Source organism: Dermacentor albipictus, unplaced genomic scaffold (genome assembly GCF_038994185.2).
Source record: "Dermacentor albipictus isolate Rhodes 1998 colony unplaced genomic scaffold, USDA_Dalb.pri_finalv2 scaffold_12, whole genome shotgun sequence".
Lineage (NCBI taxonomy): Eukaryota > Metazoa > Arthropoda > Arachnida > Ixodida > Ixodidae > Dermacentor > Dermacentor albipictus.
Genome location: NW_027225566.1, coordinates 11,031,946 through 11,052,387, shown reverse-complemented (window position 1 = coordinate 11,052,387; position 20,442 = coordinate 11,031,946). Strand labels below are relative to the sequence as shown.

Below are 20,442 nucleotides of genomic sequence, written 5' to 3'. Positions count from 1 at the left end.
TAAGTACACGTGACTTCAGCAATATCCTGTGTGGCTACATTGCTTTAATGCTAATAGCATTACCATCGATACCTTGTGTGAAATGAGTTCTGCCGTATTATTTTTCGACAGGCGTTATAAGCGTTTCGGAAAGGCGTTATACCCTACTATGCAGAAATAAATCTGCGTTTGACTGCATGTTCGGTATTCGATTATTACTATTCGTAATTAAAACAATTGATTTTCGCCCACCTCGATTTCGGGTAATGTTGGTGGGCGTGCTTCCTGAAATAAAAGATTGCCGCAAACTCAGTGAGACACAGGCACATACGCACGTTCAAAAAGGACTGCAGGCTTAGCTTCAAAAGCAGCGTTGCCAGAAAATAAGAGGTGCCCGAATTCCGTCCGTCTTACTATGCTTTTGATCCTAGTCAGCCAACAGCGACGAGAGCGAAGAATATGAAACGTCATAGGGGAAGACAACGGCGAAGCCAAAAAAGATCAGTGGAAGCTCGCTATATCGTTAAGGGAACGAAAACTATTAAGGAAGCAAGCACGGATTCTCAAAGAAGCCAAGCAGGCCAGATATATTTAACGGGTGGGATCACTTTGACTAACTACGAAACCCGCGGAAGTAGCGAGAACGCCTGCGGCAGTAATGAAACACCTGTGAAGGAGCACTGCAGCAGGCGCGATGCAACAGGTGCGCCAAAAGACCGCCGACGCTCACGAGCGGCGCCGCTACCCAAGAACGATATGAATATTATAATACGGCCCAAACCAGGGCTCGTGTTGTGAGGTGTAAAGATATATGAAGTAGCAAGAGCGGTTGAATGTGCAAGTGAAGTCTAGAAACGTGCGGAGGTGACAAACTCCTGATGCCTCACCACAATGCATCCAACATCATCATCGCAAGTACTCCTTACGAGCAAGTTGCAGGGAATTTACTGAAAATCAAGGCGCTGGAATTCCACAACACCAGACAACCTGTGAATACTTGCATTTCTACACCCGAAGGGTACGCTAAGGGTACACGGACTAGAACGTGAAACTCCGTAAGAGGAACTTCTAAGCAACCTAACCTTGCTCATCGAAGGCGTCACAATCGTCCACATGCGCATGTTGGGACAATCTGAGACGGCATTGAAACGTTTGACAGATCGAATGTGCCGCGTTTCATGTATTATACTATGGTGCTGAGGCGCGATGTGTACCTTACCAAACCATCAGGCACTAGTGTAAAGTTTGTAAAAGCCAGGGACACAGAACAGACGTCTGTCCGACATCCACGGTGAATATGTACAGTGACTGTAGATTGAGGGGGGCAGGTCATCCCAAAAGGTCAATAAAATGCACCAAGACACTTAAGCGGATCCCCCAATGAGACAAATCACAGCAACAACAACCGAAACATCGGAACGGCCAGCAGTCCAAGGGCATTCTTAAGTGGCGATGGTTCAGTACGGATGGAAAGGAAATGGGCCTATCGGAGGGGACCGAGGCGGCATCATGCTCTAGATCCCGGTCCAGATCCCGCTCCAGATTAAGATCCAGATCCAACTCCCGGGACCGCTCCAACTCAAGCGACGGCAACCGAGGAAAGATCCCTGTGGTATCCCAACAATGGCAACACGATAACATGAAGAGCAAGAATAATAAGAGCAGCAAGATATCGCAGCAGCAGCAACAACAGAAGAAAAACATGGTAAGCTGGGCAGCAGAAGCCTTCCAACCTCCTCCACACTAAATGCAAAAAACTACACACACAACTCTCACTACTAGAGCGAGAATTAGAGTTAATGTGCGCAACGATGGGTTATCTAGAAAGGGAAAATAAGCAACTTAGAAGACAACAAAAGCAGCAGCAACAACAACCGCAAGAGCAACCCACTCAAACCTCCCTGGCAGGGCAGCAACAGCAACAGAACGCATCAAGATTTAGCGAAGACACTGTAGTCAAGATATCGATTCTGAAATAAGCCACAAAATAAATTGTTCCCTCCGCCGTCGAACAAGTCATGGCGCAGGTAGGCAGAAAAGTAGAAGCTGAAGAAATTAAAATTCAAGTGCCACAAATAGAATTCACAAAGTGTTGAGAAATGATACCAATGGTAGCCACATAAGGGAAAGAGCAGGGAAAGCATACAACAGGCAGGGCCTAATGAACACGAGACAAGAAACCATCGAAAATGCCTAACCGACCAGCAAAAACTACATAGGAGTGCGACATATGGCAATGGAGCTGCCGGGCATTCCGACAGAAGAAGGGATAGCTTGTACAGCTAGTGGCTAAGCAACAGAGGCCACCAGCGATCATAGCCAAACAAGTGGTTGGAGTTAAGCCAAGATTACAGGGTTACGGTATTCTCGGGGAAGACTTCAATAAACAGTAAATAAAAAGTAGCGACATTTGTTCATAAATCCATAACGGCAATAGAGCATAAACCTATAGGAGGAATTGAAATCCCACCTACCATTACATAAATGTTATGTAAAGACTAGAACAATGAGTTCGTATTAAACATTTGTAGACCATCTAAATAATGAAGATAACCTTCAACAGCTCTTCGGAGACACAGTAAAACTAGCGAAACACAACTCGTTAATTGTGGTGGGTGACATTATAGCAAAAACTCCAAGCTGGGGATACCTAATGCGGGATGGCAAGGAGAAGGACGCTGCTAAACAATAGAAGTCACAGTCACGGCACTCATAACGGACCCAACAATCCCCAAAAGAATACGCAACAGCAAATGCAATGGCACAAGTCCGGCTCTAACGATGTGCATATATTGTGAAGGTGTCGAGTAGTCCAATACCCTGCTTTGTCTCTGGTCCCCAGGTGTCATAAAATAAAACGAGGATAACGGACTGGCATGCGTTTAGGAAATTACTGGAAGAAGGGATAAGCGCCACAGGCATAGCAAATTTACATCAGTGGTCTGATGAAATAAGTTGAAACATATACAAAGGAAATAACAAGATCAAGCCAGGTCCCTGAGGTCGACTCCCACGTATAACATCTCTGCGAAGCAAGGAGAACCCTTACAAAAAGATGGAAAAGTGAGAGGCATAGCAGCAAATTAAAAGCAAATATCAAAGATGTCACCCAGTCTACAAAAAAATGCGCGAATCAACTAGCCTGTACCAATTCGGCCAGATTCTGTGATTCACTCAACGGAGCCCTGGCTGGGCCAAAACATGGAACATACTTAAAGCCATGATTGACGCAACAAAAACGAAATGTGAAAAGAGTAAAGCCATCGAGAGATTAATTAACGGATACTCTGGTACAAAAGATTTCATTGAAGCAATCAATAAAAAATGTTTTGCGTGAGACGGGACGATACCTTCATACGAAGGAAGCTATAAAGGATCACAACAATCAGAGTCAGAACAGAGTCACAGTCACTTTCACACAGTCACTTTCACAGAGTCAGAACAGCCATCTTTATAGAAAAAAAACATGGCTGCGGGTGCAGATCAAATCACGAACGGTATGATCAGAAACGTAAATAGCGAAGCCATTGCAGCTCTCATAAAATACACAAACAAACATTGGCTTGAAGGTACTGTGCCACGACAATGAAAACGTGCGATTGTGGTCATGGTGCCTAAACCAGGAAAGAAAGCCAAGAATGGAAAATCTGAGACCGATCGCGCTCAGGTCCTCCTTAGGAAAAAAATTTGAAAGACTGGTCAACACCAGGCTTCTAAATCATCTTGAGAACAATGGGCTGATGCCCAAAATTTGGCTCTCGCCCGCACCATGCAATATAAAATATCATCCCACTCTTAAAAGAAGTACTGAAAGACATCTCAAAGGTGAGGGAAAATGTCATCATGGTCGTTGCCATAAAAGGAGCCTTCGATAGCATCAGTCACAAAGGAATAGTTCAAGGGATGGAGGAAACTAAGTGGAAACAGAGAATATTTTTAAACGCCCCGAGTTTTCCGAATCAGAGAACTGCATTAATGAAGATGGAAGATTTGGAATCCAACACCATTTGACCACCAAACAAAGGAACATCACAAGGGGTAGCAATTTCATCCACACTTTTCAATGTTGCCATAACAAGCCTTGTAAAGAAACCAAGAAATCGCCGGTCTACAACATACGATATATGCCGACGGCATAACCGGATCTACAACTACAGTCAGCCTAGCCGAGAAAAATGCTACAACAGGCAGCTTGCACAACGGAAGAGTGCACGAGACTACTGGGACTCCAATGCTCAACGGAAAAGTCTGTAGTTACCAACTTTACAATAAAAATCATTCCAGAGAAAGGTACCATAAGAATACTGGGTATGTGCCTGCAAGGTAACCAGAGATGCTTGCACACTCAATAGACTCAAAATAACGGTACAGGAGATCTCACCCATGATCGCCCGAATAAAAAACAACCGTATGAGAATAAGAGAACAAGATGCCCTCCGAATAGTGAAAGGTCTCATAATCAGTCGCAACATATACTGACTTCCCTATCATAATATGAACAAGCAACAGAAAGAAAAAGCAAACCAAATAATACGAATGGCCTACAATACCCACCTAAAATTACCTCGGAAAACGTCAACCGACAAGCTACTGGCGCTTGGCCTACACAACATGATTGAAGAATTGACCGAAGAACAGCTACGAGCACAACAAAATCGTCCGCTCTAGACTCCAAAAGGCAGCGATGTCTTATGCATGTTAGAGCGCGGTGCACTAATACAAAACCATCATGAAACTAAGGTACCCAACACACTTAGAGAATGGTAGACGGTATCCCCAATACCAAAGAACATGAATCCTACCCTGCATGCTACGAAAAAGAAGGCTAAGGCAGAATGCAGTGACAAAATCACAAAAAAACATTGGAAGCTTATCAAGGTTAAGCCCAGTGGATGCGAAGCATCCACTGGCCTTAACCTGAGCGTATCCATAGCGTTTGGAGGCATCTTGACCGCATACACGCCCGGCGCAAAGACGCTGGCGCGGTTGCGGGCACAGAGACTGACGCGACGGCGGGCGCGCGCCGCTTCATCCATGGCGTGACGTCACATATCACGTGATGCAGCGATGGTGGCACCGCCGCCGCGTCGCGCGTGATGGCGCGAACCGAAGCGTGGAGGCCTCCGCCGGGCGACGTCCGACGGCGCGATATGAGGCCTCATCTGCAGCCGGTGTGACGTCATCACGTGACGTCACATCATGTGATCTCACTTCAGGGTCAATAGTGGCCACCATCTGCAGCCGGTGTGACGTCATCACATGACGTCATGTCACGTGACCTACTTGAAGGTCACGTGAAGATCAATGGTAGCCACCGCCGGGAGGCGACCGACGGCGCGATATGAGGCCCTATCTGCAGCCTGTGTGACGTCATCACGTGACGTCATGTCACGTGACCCCACTTCAGGGTCAATGGTGGCCACCTCCGGGCGTCGCGCGAAGACCCAAAACCTACGTGAATATGCTTCGCATAATATAACACTATGGCGAGGTTCACTGACGCTGCGCCTTGTCACACAGACGCAAGGAGAGTGGTGGCAGTGGTCACGGACCGTGGAGGGAAAACTGCAGCCTGCGCTTCAATAGGTCGCGCCTCTGCAACTAAAGCGGAAAAGGTTGCAATTGCCCTCGCAATAAAAGTGGGCTGGGCACGAAAAGCTTTATTAACAATAATCATATCACAGAAAGCTTGTAGAAAGTATCTCAGGGGTAAAATTGGAGCACAGGTGCTCCGAATAGTTGTCGGGACTGCATGGGACCCCGCGGTTGGATATATCCGAACTGTGACATGGGCACCGCGGCACGATGGTGTCACCGGGAACCTGCATGCGGAAGAGGCGTATGGAGGCTTTACAAAATCACCGGGCAACTCCCGTACCCTGTAATAAAGGACCCAACACCTCTAGACCCTTGCTACGCAACAATTCTGATATAAGATAGAGAAAATAGAAAAATCTATTTACCCCCGCACGGCAAACTGAACGCTGCCGCGGTATCCGTGTTGCGAAGATTACAGACGAAACCCTACATAAATCTACACTCTCTCCATCTGATCTACCCCACGGCATATAGAGATATGTGACCGTGGTGTGGAGCAACACCAACACTCTTTCACATGACGTCTGAGTGTGCAGAACACGGAGAAGAACACGAAACAAACGGCACATAGAACGAATGGGAGATGTTGCTTTATTACCCAGCCCTGGAAGATCAGCTACGACTCATACAACGAGCTGAGCGGATGGACGGTTCCAGTGGGTCCTTGGAATAGGGGCACCACCCTGCCGGACAAACTCCGTTTTTCACCTCCCTAACTCCTCTGAGGGACTTAGGTAGGAGCCCCTCCAGGTTCTGTATTTAATAAAGTTTTTCTACTACTAGTAGTCTCTTAGACGCTATTCCCATTACATAAGCATACAATCATCTCGCCGAAGAGCACATTTCAACTCTGCTGGGATTTATATAAGAACTTTTTACGCGCGACATATGGCTGCCCCATACACCGTTTTCGTGTAGCGCATTGGGTGTCAGTGATTTTTCTCATTAGTCTTCCTTCATTGTGTTCCTTTTATTCCATGTCACTCATGCCTATTCCCACTTAAAACGTTCGTTCGGTGAGGTCCACAGGACAAAAAATTTGTTTTTATTTTCCTCGAAGAAGTAGGTTTTATTAGACTAGTTCAAGGCACGCGAGCCTTTTGATCTTATAATCACTTATAACGCTTACGATCGTTGTGTTGAGGTTACATGGTGCCAAGGCCAGCAGGTCAAGGCAACCTAATCAGGCCTGTGGAACGTCGTCGTTCGAACATGACACCCGTAGTTTGTAGTGTTCCATTTTATTTCCTGTCATGTTATCATGTGTCCAGCCTACAGTAGTCAGTTCCAGCCATAGCAGCGGCACGGCGTCATCAGAACCAATGACGAAGGCGGAAAGATGAACCTGCTGTGGTGTTATCTTTGGCGTCACGGTGGTAAGCCCCAGAGCGCGAGATCAAATCCCGGCAGCGGTGGCCGCATTTCGATGGGATGAAATGCAAAAAGCGCGCGTTTACCGTGCATTCGGTGCACATTAAAGAATCCCAGGGTGTCAAAATTATTCGAGTCCCCCACTGCAGCCAGCATCATAGTCGTATCGTGGTCTTACGCGTAAAACCATAGAATTTCACTTAATTAGGTAAATGAAAAAATGTAGCAGATCGCTAAGACTGAGTGGCTATGGCGTCTTGCTGCTGGGCACGAGGTAGCGCGTTTGGCTCCCGTGAGCAGCAGGGGCATTCTGAATGGAGGTGAAATACGAAAATGCTTGTGTGCTTAGATATCTGTGCACTTTTAAGAACTCCACAGTGGATATTCGCATTGACGTCACTGAAGCAAACTTGAAGATGTTGTGGATGACGAGAATCAGATTACTGTACGCAAGGCTGGGACGCTGATTTCAAAGGGCCAACTGTTTATGAAGATGGAACAGGAAACTGATGAAATGGAAACTATTTACACAGACAGCGAAAAGCTACGAGTCAAAAGTTACAATGATGTCATAATTTTTTATCTTCTTTCTCTTAGCCGAATGTCAACCGAATCCCCCTTGCAACGACTCTGCACTTGGTTAAACACGTCCCCAATGTCACCCCCGCCCCATCGTTCGTCCAATCACGCTGCGGTGCGAGCAGTGTGCACACAACGGGACTCCAGGGTGACACTATCTGAAGTTCCAATGTCTAGAGGCCTTTGCCATAAATCCCGTGCAGTTCGCTGGTTCTCTTTTCTCACAACTTCGCAAGACACAGTCCCCCGCACAAAACACTTCCACGCATGGGGAACCAGCGCTGGATAGGCGGCGCGTCGAAAAGAGTGCGTTGCACGCCGCCCTGGCGACGAAACGCGGCATATTCCAGCCACGCAACCAGACGACACACACACATACGAAGCCGTATTATAGTTCGTATGTTCCGTTTTCGCGCCGCTTCAAGTGGAGTTTTTGTAAAGAAGCTAGCGCCATCAAGTGAAGAAATGACGAAAGAAGCTTTCTAAGCTTTATATGTTTTTCACAGTGCGTCGCAGCGAGCACGTGTGTTTCTTTAACGGTTGTGTCGTGTATCGATGCCATGTTTGCGTGGCTGCCTGCCTCGCAAATCTAGCAGTTATGGCTCCGGTCGTGCTGCGCAATGGTTTCGTAAGTATTAGTTGGCCTGAAGATATTCCATATTTCTCTGGCTAGACATAAAAAATCCTGATGTTACTTCGCCACAGCAATCAATGGAGAAGAAAGCTTTATCGCATCAGCTGACTCGCGCAAGCAAAGGTTTGAGTGCTCCGCAGCTTGATCCGTAACAATCCTGGCTACATTTAGCACTAATTACAGAAATTTGCCGGATGCCTCTCAGCGCCGAGTCCTCATCCGCATGCGCATTTTTATAAACACATAGGTGGCTTAGGCGCGCGTGCGCCGGCACTATGCGCACACAACTCGTATTACAAGGCAGCTTCCCTCCCACACAATTCTTGGCAATGAATGGATAATTTTTGCCTTTCGTATCGTTCACTTGGTGCGGTGGCGTTGGAAGCGGCTTGGCGGTGGCATTGCGAAGGCAAAATGGTACATATGCCGGATGGTGCATGCTATTGCTCATTTTCTTTCCGACGAAACACCAACTGCAGATTCTGCTGTTTGGTACTGTCTACCGTGACTGACCGTCTTCACTATCGAATAAACCAAGGATACACGCGAAATTTGATTTAGAAACCAGCCCGACACCGCTTGACAAGGCGACAAGACGGGAGCTTACTCCGCTCGCCTGACTGCTTGGATCCAACGCCGCCTCCGTTCTTGTTCGTAGGGTTTAGATGGAAAGACGCAGAAGGATACATCTTCCCTCATCCCGACTTAGTTGTGGCACTTGTATACGCAACAGTATCGTCGGCGTCCTTTTGTTTTCCTTCGACTTTAAGGGCACGCAACGCAATTTTCGTCCGCGGGGGAGGCTGCATTGTGCACGTTCTGACCGCCAGGACAGCGCTGCAGGCGCCGTGAAACTCCAGCGCTGGTTCCCCATAGGGGCATCCGGTCGGGTCGCGGAATGTCTCGGAATCGGTGTGGTCCAGCGGCAATGAGTTGAGTTTAAAGCCACGGCACTGCTTCGGTGAACTGAATGACGGAAGCCCCGAGTCGCAGTCACCGCCCTTACGCCCTTTCCTTAAACCGCGGCTCCCCACCCCCCGACGGCTATGACTCGTCCGCCGTCTTGTTGAGCCGCGCGTCTCTCTTGGCCACGCTCCTTACATGTCCACCCGCATTAACAACGCGGAACCCCACTCCCATGCGCTGAAATTATTCTGGAGCCCTTCTTTATGGCGTCCTTCATCGCCGCACTGTTATTTTGGGACATCAGACCCTTTGTTAGGAATAATCAAACGCGGCCTCTGATCTCTAGATCAAAAAGCTAGTTCTAGGCTGAACTGCTTCGCAAACATGACGGCCGCCGACCGGCTGTGATTACAACAGGAAGGAGGACTCATTGGCGGTTATGACGCATTTTTTGTCGCCGAAGTGCATCGTGTACCCGGCGTCGGCTTTGCTTTTGTTTCATAGCAGCATTCTTTGCCATTTTTTGAATGTTTATCCACTCACGTTTTTGTTTTATCACTTACTGTGACATGTGGCTGATCCGAGTTATAGCGGCGGCTTGGTGGCGTGCGTTCGACTGATGTGCAAAACTGATCGAAATACAAAAGAAGCCACAGCATATCTGTGCTGACAACATAACATACCTTCCTTGTCAGAGCGTCACCTGTGCTGGTTTATTCGCAGTGTATTCTTTTATTTTCGCAACTATTTCCTCACTATGCTCGATCACTATGCACGACGTGTTTCGGTAGCTGTCACAGCAGTGCAGTGATGGTGGTTGCTATTCACAAATGCACTCGAAAAACTTTGAGAGTAAGGCCAGGCATATTACGCCTTTCCTGAGAGAAAGCATCACGAATTTCGCTACAGCATGCAATGGCGCAAGGGCGCTCAAAATTCACATGAACCAACTCCCCCCAATATTATTGCTCTGCTCACACATAGCCACCTAATCGTGTACCTGGTATTGTCGTAGTGCATAATCCAGACGTGTACTTGAAGTGCGTGCCAGTTTAAAAGGGACAGCAACACGACTGTTCAATAGTTGATCATATACAAAGTGTCATTGAAGTAGCTCGCTGAAGGACCCATTTGAAGTCAGTTCAGATTTCAGGCACGCAAACTGTATTCGTATAGAGCAGTGGAAGTACGTGTTGCGTTTATTTTTAAAGTCTGTCTTCCTGGAAGCCACATTAAATGTTGGTGATGGCACTTCTATTTACTGACGAAACTTGATGTCATGAGTTTGTGGATGAACGCTCTGTTATGTGGACCTGCGCGAATACAGAATATAGCGGTACCATACTCGGTTTGCTGATACCCTCAACGTTCTTCAGGAAGGGACAGATAGAAGCCGTTTGCACGAGTATGATTTTTATTGTTATGATTGCAGCCCATGGCTCATCCCCCGATAAGCTAACGAGTGCATGGGTATCTCAAGATCGTAAGAAGCGCCGCCTCACAGACACTTTCCCTGTCGAGCGCTCTGAAGTAATCTGCTATTCCACGTTCTTCTTGTTCCGGGATGCCTTGCCTGCCACCCAGGGCTTTGCCACTTGCCTCTAGAAGAGGGCTTCTGCGACCCCTCCAGCGGTGATGGCGCAGCTGCGAAGTTACAGGAAATCCGCTTCTACTACGACGTGCAGAAAGAGGAGTGCGTGCGGTTCAACTACCACGGATGCGGCGGCAACGACAACAACTTCCGCACCATGGGTGGATGCAACTTGACCTGCTTTGGTAAGAGTCCCGTTTCTAAGCTGCAAGTAGAAGAAAGCAAATCTTAACTGTACGGCACGGGTCATCTGGCTGCACGACAGCAGCTTCAGTCATGAAATGGTTAATACAGGAAAAAAAAGAACAATTTTGTCTTTTTGTAGTTGGTTCTGCCGTGCTTACACTGTTCCAATTAAACAACAAAGGCGCCATCCGCGGTCCTAATTTCGGTGGAAATCTTGGACAACGCTTCGCTGATGTGTTTTAGATCGGGAGAGAAACGTTAAAACGAAGAACTGAAACATGCAAAGAGGATACAAAACAATAACTGCAAAAGCCTGCAAGCGCACCAAAAGCTAGAGAAACTGAAGTGCACGAGAGAAAAGAGGCAAAATGCATGCGTAATAATGTTCACAAAGATGCGAACTATATTCTATTGGCGATAATAAGGTAATGAATGCCGTTCGCTTGTTGATGCTTGCAAAAGAAAACGACTCTCCTTTTATAAACTGCAGAACGCATGGATAACTTTGGTTAATCGCCATTTATTCACACCGTCTAGGCTATATCATAAGAAGCCAACAAACACTGACACCAAGGACAGCGTACTGGAAATTACTTGTGCTTAATAAATGAAATAAAGAAACGATAAATTATTCGAAAAGAAAGTGGATGAGCAAACAACTTGCCGAAGGTGGGAACCGAATCCACAACCTTCGGATTTCGCGCGCGATGCTCTACTAATTGAGCTACCGCGGCACCGTTTCCCCATCCACTTTCTTGGGTATTTATGTGTCCTAGTAGAACCCTGGAAATGTTAGCCGGCGCGACCGCTCACATACCTTGGCGCCGGACGCGGAACGTCCTTTCTGCCGCAGGTGTTACGAGAGCGTGATCTTTTTGGGTGAAGGCAACTGGTCAATAAACTCACACATGCTACCTAAAGGCATCAATGTTGCCTTCTAAGCTATGTTGCCTCCTGTGCCGTCTAAGCTATCTGTGACATAAAATGTGAAAATCATTGCTGCTATTTCGCTAAAGCAAAGAATCCCGCCCCCTCCTTCCCCCCAAAAAAAACAGGATTTCCGCGCCTTACAATCCGGAGAATGTCTTGTGAATCCGTAATAAAAAAACTAAATATGTTTACGACGAATTTTTTTTTAAATTAGGAAGGCGGTTCAACCTCCTGAACAAGTCGATGAAAGACGGTCTTCCGGAAAGGGTTGAGGACGGGGTGAGGGGGGGGGGGGGGGTTGATAGGGACGGAGTCACTACTAACAGCACGTTATCGCGTCACTCCTGTTACGATGGGCCAGCGTTGGTAGTGACCTTCTAGCCTGCCCTCATAATGCGTCGCCCTCGGACAGAGCTGCGGCGTCCGGAATTCGAGACACGTTTGGCGGACCGAGTACGGACCAATGGCAGCAAAAAAATTGGACAAGTGTGTTCTAAGGCATTCCTTCACGGACTCCTGTTTCCTCATTGCCGCGTCTGGGCGCTCCCGGCGTGTAGCTGCAGCGTGCGCCGAAAACCCAGCAGTATGTTGTTCTTGCGTCTTGACCACAGAGTGTTCTTGTACCGCCCTCCTTGCTTCACTGCTATTAGCATGTCGCTGGAGATTATCTGCTGGCGTTCCGGACAATTACCACGCGAAGGCATGTTTGCGCGATGTGAGAGACGCGCTGCTTTGCTATAGAAACTGCGTACGTATGGGTACTACCATGACTACTGCGTGTGAGAAACCCATGCAGGGTCATCCTAGCTGTGTTACAGTTCGTTACAGCAAACTAAAACACAATACAGCCCCTTCTGTGCACCTGTCTGTGCGATGGGAACACGAACACTCATGGGCGTATTTTCTCAGCTTACGTTCATGTTCTGACGCAAATGGAAGGCGTACAGTTAGTGTGAGTAATGTTTTTCAGAAAACCTATTTTCTGAAAACTAAAGAAGTGGGCTCTGTTATGTGGAAATATCGACGACGGCGAAAGTATCGCATGAAGTGCGCATTTATTGATATTGCCATGAAACGCACCAAGCGCCTCAACGCGCCGCCTTGCATGCGGCAAATGCTTAAGTATGTACTCTATCTGCTACAGCGTGCTAGGGGTGCTGGGCTTCAATCCTTCCATAGGAATATTTTATTAATGCAATTATATATATATATATATATATATATATATATATATATATATATATATATATATATATATATATATATATATATATATATAACCCTGGGAGGGTTAGCCAGCGCCCCCAGTGTTGCGGTCGTGAGTGGTAGCTCTGGCCAATACTCCCAGGGTTAGTTCTAGGAGACAGACATAAGTACCCGGAAAAGTTGATGGGGCAAGCCGTGCCTCAGTAGCTATTTCGTAAGAGCATCTCACGCGTAATGCGTGTGCCATCCACGGCCAGCTTATTTTGCTTCCATTTTCATTTATCATTTGTTAATTCACGTAGGCACTACAAATAATGTACCATGGTGTCTTGCGCGCCATTGTATGTAGGGTGTCTATTTTTCACCTATATATATATATATATATATATATATATATATATATATATATATATATATATATATATATATATATATATATTGTTACGTCCAAGCGCGTCAAAGGGACGCGGGGATCAAGAAGAGAAGGGAAGAGGAGAACAAAGACTGTGCAGTGGCCATTCCTGTTCTTCGTAGCCTGCCGTTCCTGCTCTCGCACGCCTCAATCAACCCCTTTTCCCCGTGCTTGTCACAAATTGGTGGATGGTGCGGGGTACACCTCGTAACCACGGAGCCTACGCTGCTACAACTTCGCCGAAGCCGTCGACTTGCCGGACTTCCGCCACCCTCACCTGCCATGCCTGAATACGCCTGCCAGATTCCCGAAGGATCTGACGCGGTTTCAAGGCCAACACCTGGTGTTCCGTGGCAATACTACCGGGTGCCACTCACTTTCGGAGGAAAAGCCGGAGAAGATGTCGACGAGTGGCTCACGAACTACTGAAGGGTGAGCCGGTCTAACGGTTGGAACTCGACCGCACAATTGTCCAATGTAGTGTTTTCCCTCACCGACACAGCGCTCGTCTGGTATGAGAACCACGAAGACACGCTCACTTCATGGGAGCTTTTCGTCGAGGAGCTCAGAGCGTGTTTTGGAGATTCTAGCGCAAAAAAGAAACGCGCTGAACAGACGCTTTCGCAAAGAGCTCAGATTCCCGGCGAGACATGTACGACTTATATCGAAGAAGTGCTGAAACTGTGTAAAATAGTCAACTCTCGAATGTCTGAAGATGACAAAGTTGGACATTTGTGAAAAGGAATAGCCGAAGACGTCTACAATTTTTTGATCGGCAAGGAAAGTTTGGATTCCGTGTCTGACGTCATTCGCCACTGCAGGACCTTTGAGACGCTGAAGATGCGACGGATAATACCGAAGTTTGGTCGCCTGGCTAATGTCACGACGTGGCAAGTGTAGACCCGAGCTCGTGTGTTGACCTTCCATCCACTATACGGCACATTGTTCGCGAAGAGTTGCTCCATCAAGAAGAGATGTACCGTTGCACACCCGGCATCACTGGCGCGTACTCACCACACGAGATGAGAAACACGGCCGTTTCGACATCATGGAAACCCACGGTTCACTCAGCGTCCATCGAGTATAGGTCTACCCCACAAACGAGAGGGACCATGAGCTATCAAGGTCATGACTACGACCAACACCCACGCCACACGCACGCCTCCCAGCGGCCGATGCCTAGCCATGATGAATGTCACCCACCTACTGTCTATGCAGTCGACAGCAACATGCGCGACTACATGGAAGAACATCGCAATTTGAGGCATCTGCCGGTATGTTTCCAATGCGGTGTCGCGGGCCACATAGCGAGGTTTTGCAATCGTCGCCCAACAACGTGGAATGGTCGATCCGGATCTTCAACAAGGCCCACACCTCCTACGAGGACAACTCAACAGCCGTACACCACCTCTTGGTCAGCTGGCGTCCCTTCTGGCAACGATTACTGGCAGAGAAGCTTCCGGAGCCGCTCGCCGGCATCTGACAGGAGTTTGACACCACCGCCAACTTCTTGTGCGCCACGTTTACGTCAATGTCCATCGCCAGTGCGCCGCTCCGTCTCGCCTTCACAACCGGAAAACTAGCTAGCGTGGCCGATGGGGGTGAGGTCGCTCGACACGTGCTATCGACAGAAATGCCCCCTGCAGTTGCTATGATTAAGAACAAAATGCATGTACTTGTTGATGGTGTTTCTACAATGGCTTTAGTGGATACCGGAGCAACTGTATCCGTAATGAGTCTCGGTTTTAAAGGTCGGTTGGGGCGTAAAGTTGTATTTCGGTGGGACCAGGCTGCAACGTTTTGTGGAGTGAGCGGCGAGTCGTTGCGCCCTGTTTGTGTGTGCACTGCTGACGTATCCTTGGCTGGTGGAATTTTCGCGACAGAGTTTGTAGTTATTCCCCGATCGACGCACGAAGTGATTTTGGGCATCGACTTTTTGCGACAGTGTGGTGCGACCGTCGATTTTCGCACGGGGGAAGTTTGCGTCGATGGCCATGTTTCGTCCGGGCTCTTAGAGGAGACTTGCAGTCAAGGTGAACTTTGTGTATCTGCAGATACAGTTGTGCCTGCGTCCACCTCTGTGTGCGTGCCGGTTGTGTGTCGCGGTGAAGTTCCAGAGAGTTTCGATGCCTCCGTAGAGCCAATGCTTCTAAATTGTATGAAGAAGCACGTGTTTGTCCCTCATTGTGTGGTTTCCATTGGCAACGGGCGTGCTGGCTTGTGGACGGCCAACTGCTCAGCAGAACCCGTCCTGCTTCCATACGGCTTGAAACTCGCCTACTTTACAGAATACACGTCTTCGTCCGTAGCCGTACTAACAGATCCGCCGTGTGAACCTGCTGACCTTCGCCACGTCTCAGACAAAAAGCTTCTGTCTATGATAAACAAGTCACTCAGCACAAGGGAGCGCCCTACCTTGGTGGATACGCTTTCTAAGCATCTGTCAGTGTTTGACTTTGCGCAGCCGGACAAAGCGTTCTCGATTCCCGAGTCACGAACACGCCATACTATCAATACGGGATCTGCGCGACCGATCAGGCAAAAGCCTTATCGCGTGTCGCCTAACGAGCGGAAGATAATCGGGGAACAAGTGAGTGACATGATGAGTCCTCGAGTCCTTGGGCAGCTCCGGTCATACTTGTCAGAAAGAAAGACGGTAGCTGGAGATTTTGCGTCGATTATCGAAGATTAAACGCAGTGAATAAGAAGGATGTCTACCCCCTGCCCTGGATTGATGATGCAATTGATTGCCTGCATTCGGCCTCCTATTTTTCTTCAGTGGACCTGCGCTCAGGATATTGGCAAATCCCGATACACCCGGCAGACAAGGAGAAAACAGCCTTCATAACCCCGGATCGATCACTCGAATTCAATGTGATGCCATTTGGGTTGTGCAACGCTCCAGCAACATTTGGAAGGTTCATGGACACAATTATGCGTGGGTTAAAGTGGAACATCTGTATGTGCTATCTTGACGACGTTGTCATATTCGGGCGCACATTCAATGAGCACAATACGCGCCTGGATATTGTCCTCGACTGCATCAAAAACACTGGCCTGGTTCTGAACTCCAAGAAATGTAACTTTGGTGACCGTCAAACCCTTGTGCTCGGTCATCTTGTTGACAAAGACGGTATCCGGCCTGATCCCCTCAAGACGGCAGCTGTCGAGGCATTCAGTGCACCGCAGTCAGTGAAGCAACTTCGTAGTTTTCTGGGTCTTTGCTCTTACTTTCGCCGATTTATTCCTGGTTTTGCTGACGTCGCTTATCCTCTGACAAATCTGCTACATAAAAACGCACGGTTTGAGTGGACACCCGAGTGCGATTCTGCATTTCGTCAGTTGAAATTCCTGCTGACCTCCCGCCCTATCTTTCGCCACTTCAATCCTACTGCGCCGACAGAAATCCACACAGATGCTAGTGGCGTTGGTCTGGGTGCCGTATTGGTCCAACGCTATGACGACCGTCAGCACGTGATTGCTTATGCAAGCCGCTCATTAAGCAAACCTGAACGGAATTACACGGTGACAGAGCAAGAATGCCTCGCTGTAATCTTTGCGGTCCAGCGATTTCGCTCGTACTTGTACGGACGCCCATTCCAAGTCGTCACAGACCACCGTTCCCTGTGCTGGCTCGTGAACCTTCGCGACCCTTGTGGTCGCCTTGCACGCTGGGCTTTGAGGTTGCAGGAATATAACTTCACTGTTTCCTACAAGAGTGGCCGAAAACACGCTGACGCAGACTGCATTTCCCGTATGCCCCTTGCCACGACGGACTGCGACGCAGAGGATTTTGATCATCTCGTCGCTTCTGTGACACCCGCTTTTCCAGATATTGATGCGTTCAGAACGGAACAACGGACAGACACTAAATTGGAGCCACTCTTTACTTCTGCCCATTCAAGTGCAACAAGCAGCTACTGTGTACGTGACGGGCTCCTGTACAAAAGGAACTACTCAAGTGCCTACTCAAGGCCTTCTAGTGGTGCCGGAGCGTCTCCGGCCAGCAATCCTTCAGGCTATGCACGATGGCCCTACCTCCGGGCACTTAGGCACTGTGCGCACACTTTATCGCATTCATGAACGCTTTTACTGGCCCCGGATGCGACATTCGGTTGAGTTTTATGTCGCCAGCTGCATACAGTGCCAACGTCGGAAACGCCCAACCACTGCCCCATCTGGTCTCCTTCAACCTGTGTCGCCTTCCAGCTCACCCTTTCGGCAAGTTGGAATTGAGCTGTTAGGCCCTTTTCCAAAGTCATCTAAGGGGAACCGCTGGATAATTGTCTGCGCCGACTATTTCACACGCTATTGCGAGACGGCGGCTATACCATCAGCAACTGCCACCGAAGTGTCGCTTTTCTTACTTCACGCTGTTGTTCTACGACATGGACCACCTGGTGTTATCATAAGCGACCGGGGACGTCAATTCATGGCGGATATAGTGGAAGAGCTTGTGCGTTTGTGTAACTCGCACCTCAGGCACTCGACGCCGTATTATCCGCAAACAAACGGCCTCACTGAGCGCACTAATCGAACGATCACAAATATGCTTTCCATGTATGTTGCGTCCGATCACAAGAATTGGGATGAAGTTCTACCGTTTATTACTTACGCATACAACACCGCCAAGCACGAGACAACCGGCTACAGCCCCTTCTTCCTTCTATATGCTCGGCCGCCCCGGTATACGCTCGACACTGTCCTCCCTTTTTACCACCACCACAATCCTACGGTCGCCGATACGCTGTGCCTCGCTGAACAGGCTCGGAGACTTGCGCGTCTTCGGACTTTGGCATCACAAGAAAACTCCAAAGCCCACTACGACGCACGACATCGGCCTGTTACATATAACCCTGGTGATCTCGTTTGGCTTTGGACTCCCACAAGGAAGCGCGGTTTGTGTCAAAAGCTGCTGGCAAACTATGATGGACCGTATGTTGTCATCGACAAAGTCAGCGAAGTGAACTATACTCTCGCGCGCCTCACGAACACGGGTGGACGATCTGCTAGGACACAAGTCGCGCATGTCGCACGGTTGAAATCATGTACGCCACGACAAGCTAGTTGACTCGTCCAGGGGGCTTTGTCTGCGAGGGGAGGTATGTTACGTCCAAGCGCGTCAAAGGGACGCGGGGATCAAGAAGAGAAGGGAAGAGGAGAACGAAGACTGTGCAGCGGCCATTCCTGTTCTTCGTAGCCTGCCGTTCCTGCTCTCGCACGCCTCAATCAACCCCTGTTCCCCGGGCTTGTAACAATATATATATATATATATATATATATATTATATGTATATCAGTGAAGCATAGGATCATAGGAACCGCCATAGACATAGTTCAAAGATTTAGACTCACGTAGCGAAAATGCCACAACTTTTCTGACGTTTCGGCCGGGGTCTGGTCTTTATTAAGAGTGGATTGCAAGCACACATAGTTAAATCTTCACATTTTTCTCCGTAAAAACTAGAAAGAAGCGAAAAAGAAAAAAAAACATAAACATTAATACAAACTTTACAAGCATCCGCGTACGAACAGTGGCATTAATAAAAAGTAGTGTATGACCGCAGAAGATGCGTACAATTATTGAAGTCATGAATACCAACACGTTCATTGGCTCATGCCAAAGTAAACGAAAACAAGCGCTAATGCAAACTAGCGCGTACATACAGTAGCATTATGAAAAACAAAACAGAAGGAAAGCGAACCAGGTAGAGTTTGTGAAGAAGCCGCAAGTCCACACGTGCACATTCCACCATGTCCACCAGGGAAGAAAGGCGAAAGACGTAGCCAATGGAATCTAGGGGAGAGGGGTGACATGTTTACAAGAAACACGAGAGGAACGCGGCTGCCAGGACAAGAACAAACGAACACTTTCTTGGCAGCTGCGACCCCTCGCATGCTTCTTGTTAATATGTCATCCCTCTCCCCTACATTCCATTGGCTACGTCTTTCGCCTTCCTTCCCTGGTGGACATGGCTAAATGTGCACGTGTGGACGTTAGTTCAATGTCCTCCTTCTAGGTATCGGCAATGCAGAGTTCTCAAATGACACACTTCGGACAGATATGTACAGCGTCCCTGGAACACCACTGGCAAATAAGGTCCCTATTGGAAAATCCTATTTAAATTCAAACTGGGTTATACAGGTTTAAACTGGTTCTAACAGGGACCTGTTTAGCAACAAACAGGTATAAACAGGACCAGTTTACACATGAACAGGTTTGAACGGGGTCCCGTTTGGCATGCAAACAGGTATAAACTGGACCAGTTTACACACGAACAGGTCTGAACGGGGTCCCGTTTGGCATTCAAACAGGTATAAACTGGACCAGTTTACACACGAACAGGTCTGAATGGGGTCCCGTTTGGCATTCAAAGAGGTATAAACAGGACCAGTTCACACACGAACAGGTCTGAACGGGGTCCCGTTTGGCATGCAAGCAGGTATAGGCATGACCAGTTCACGCAGAAATGGGTCTTAACAGGAGCCCTGTTTGCAACTAAACTGGCTTATACTGGACGCAGTGGCACCATATAGGGTCGCCTGTTTGTCACAAAAGCTGGTTTAATCTGGAGCTTTGTGGCAACTATACTGGATGGCATCATGCATACCAGTTTAATGCTTGAATATAACTGGGGAGGAGCTTTTTTATTGTTCGACATCCTGACATTTTAACCCCTAGTGCTAAATTGGGCCATTATATCAAGCTCTACAGAAATTGCGTGAACACCTCGGAACATTCACAGACCAAACTGCGATATGATAGCTGCGAATTTCAAACCGATTCCCGGTCCTGCCCAGTTGAAAAAGACAACAGGAATTCCTGCTGCAAATACAGAAATTTCTGTTGTACGACAGAAGTTCCTAACGTTTCTGTAGCTGCGACAGACATTTCTGGCGTTACGACAGCAATTCTGACGTCGCAACAGAAACATTCGGTCGCGACGGCCAAGAGTTCTGAAGTCGCAACAGAAGCACTTTCCGTTGCGGCCCTTTAAAATGTCAGCTTCGCATCGGTGGTGTACACTGCACTTTTCTCTTGCGCGGTATT

General features: G+C 48.1%; 1 protein-coding gene and 1 long non-coding RNA gene across 5 annotated transcripts in view; one reads left to right on the top strand and one right to left on the bottom strand.

The window, feature by feature from the left end:
• LOC139051532 (papilin-like) overlaps positions 1-20,442 on the top strand; it is a 532,082-nt gene that overhangs the window by 463,135 nt on the left and 48,505 nt on the right. For all 4 annotated transcript variants that reach the window (XM_070528503.1, XM_070528504.1, XM_070528502.1 and 1 more), the window contains one exon: positions 10,652-10,843. In XM_070528503.1, coding sequence (XP_070384604.1) covers positions 10,652-10,843 — 192 coding nt within the window. The remainder of the gene's footprint in view (positions 1-10,651; positions 10,844-20,442) is intronic.
• LOC139051534 (uncharacterized) overlaps positions 10,749-20,442 on the bottom strand; it is a 47,791-nt gene continuing 38,097 nt past the window's right edge. Inside the window, exons 2-3 of the long non-coding RNA XR_011509424.1 lie at positions 18,747-18,854; positions 10,749-10,863 (exon numbers count right to left, since the gene is read on the bottom strand). This is a non-coding gene — a long non-coding RNA (uncharacterized lncRNA). The remainder of the gene's footprint in view (positions 10,864-18,746; positions 18,855-20,442) is intronic.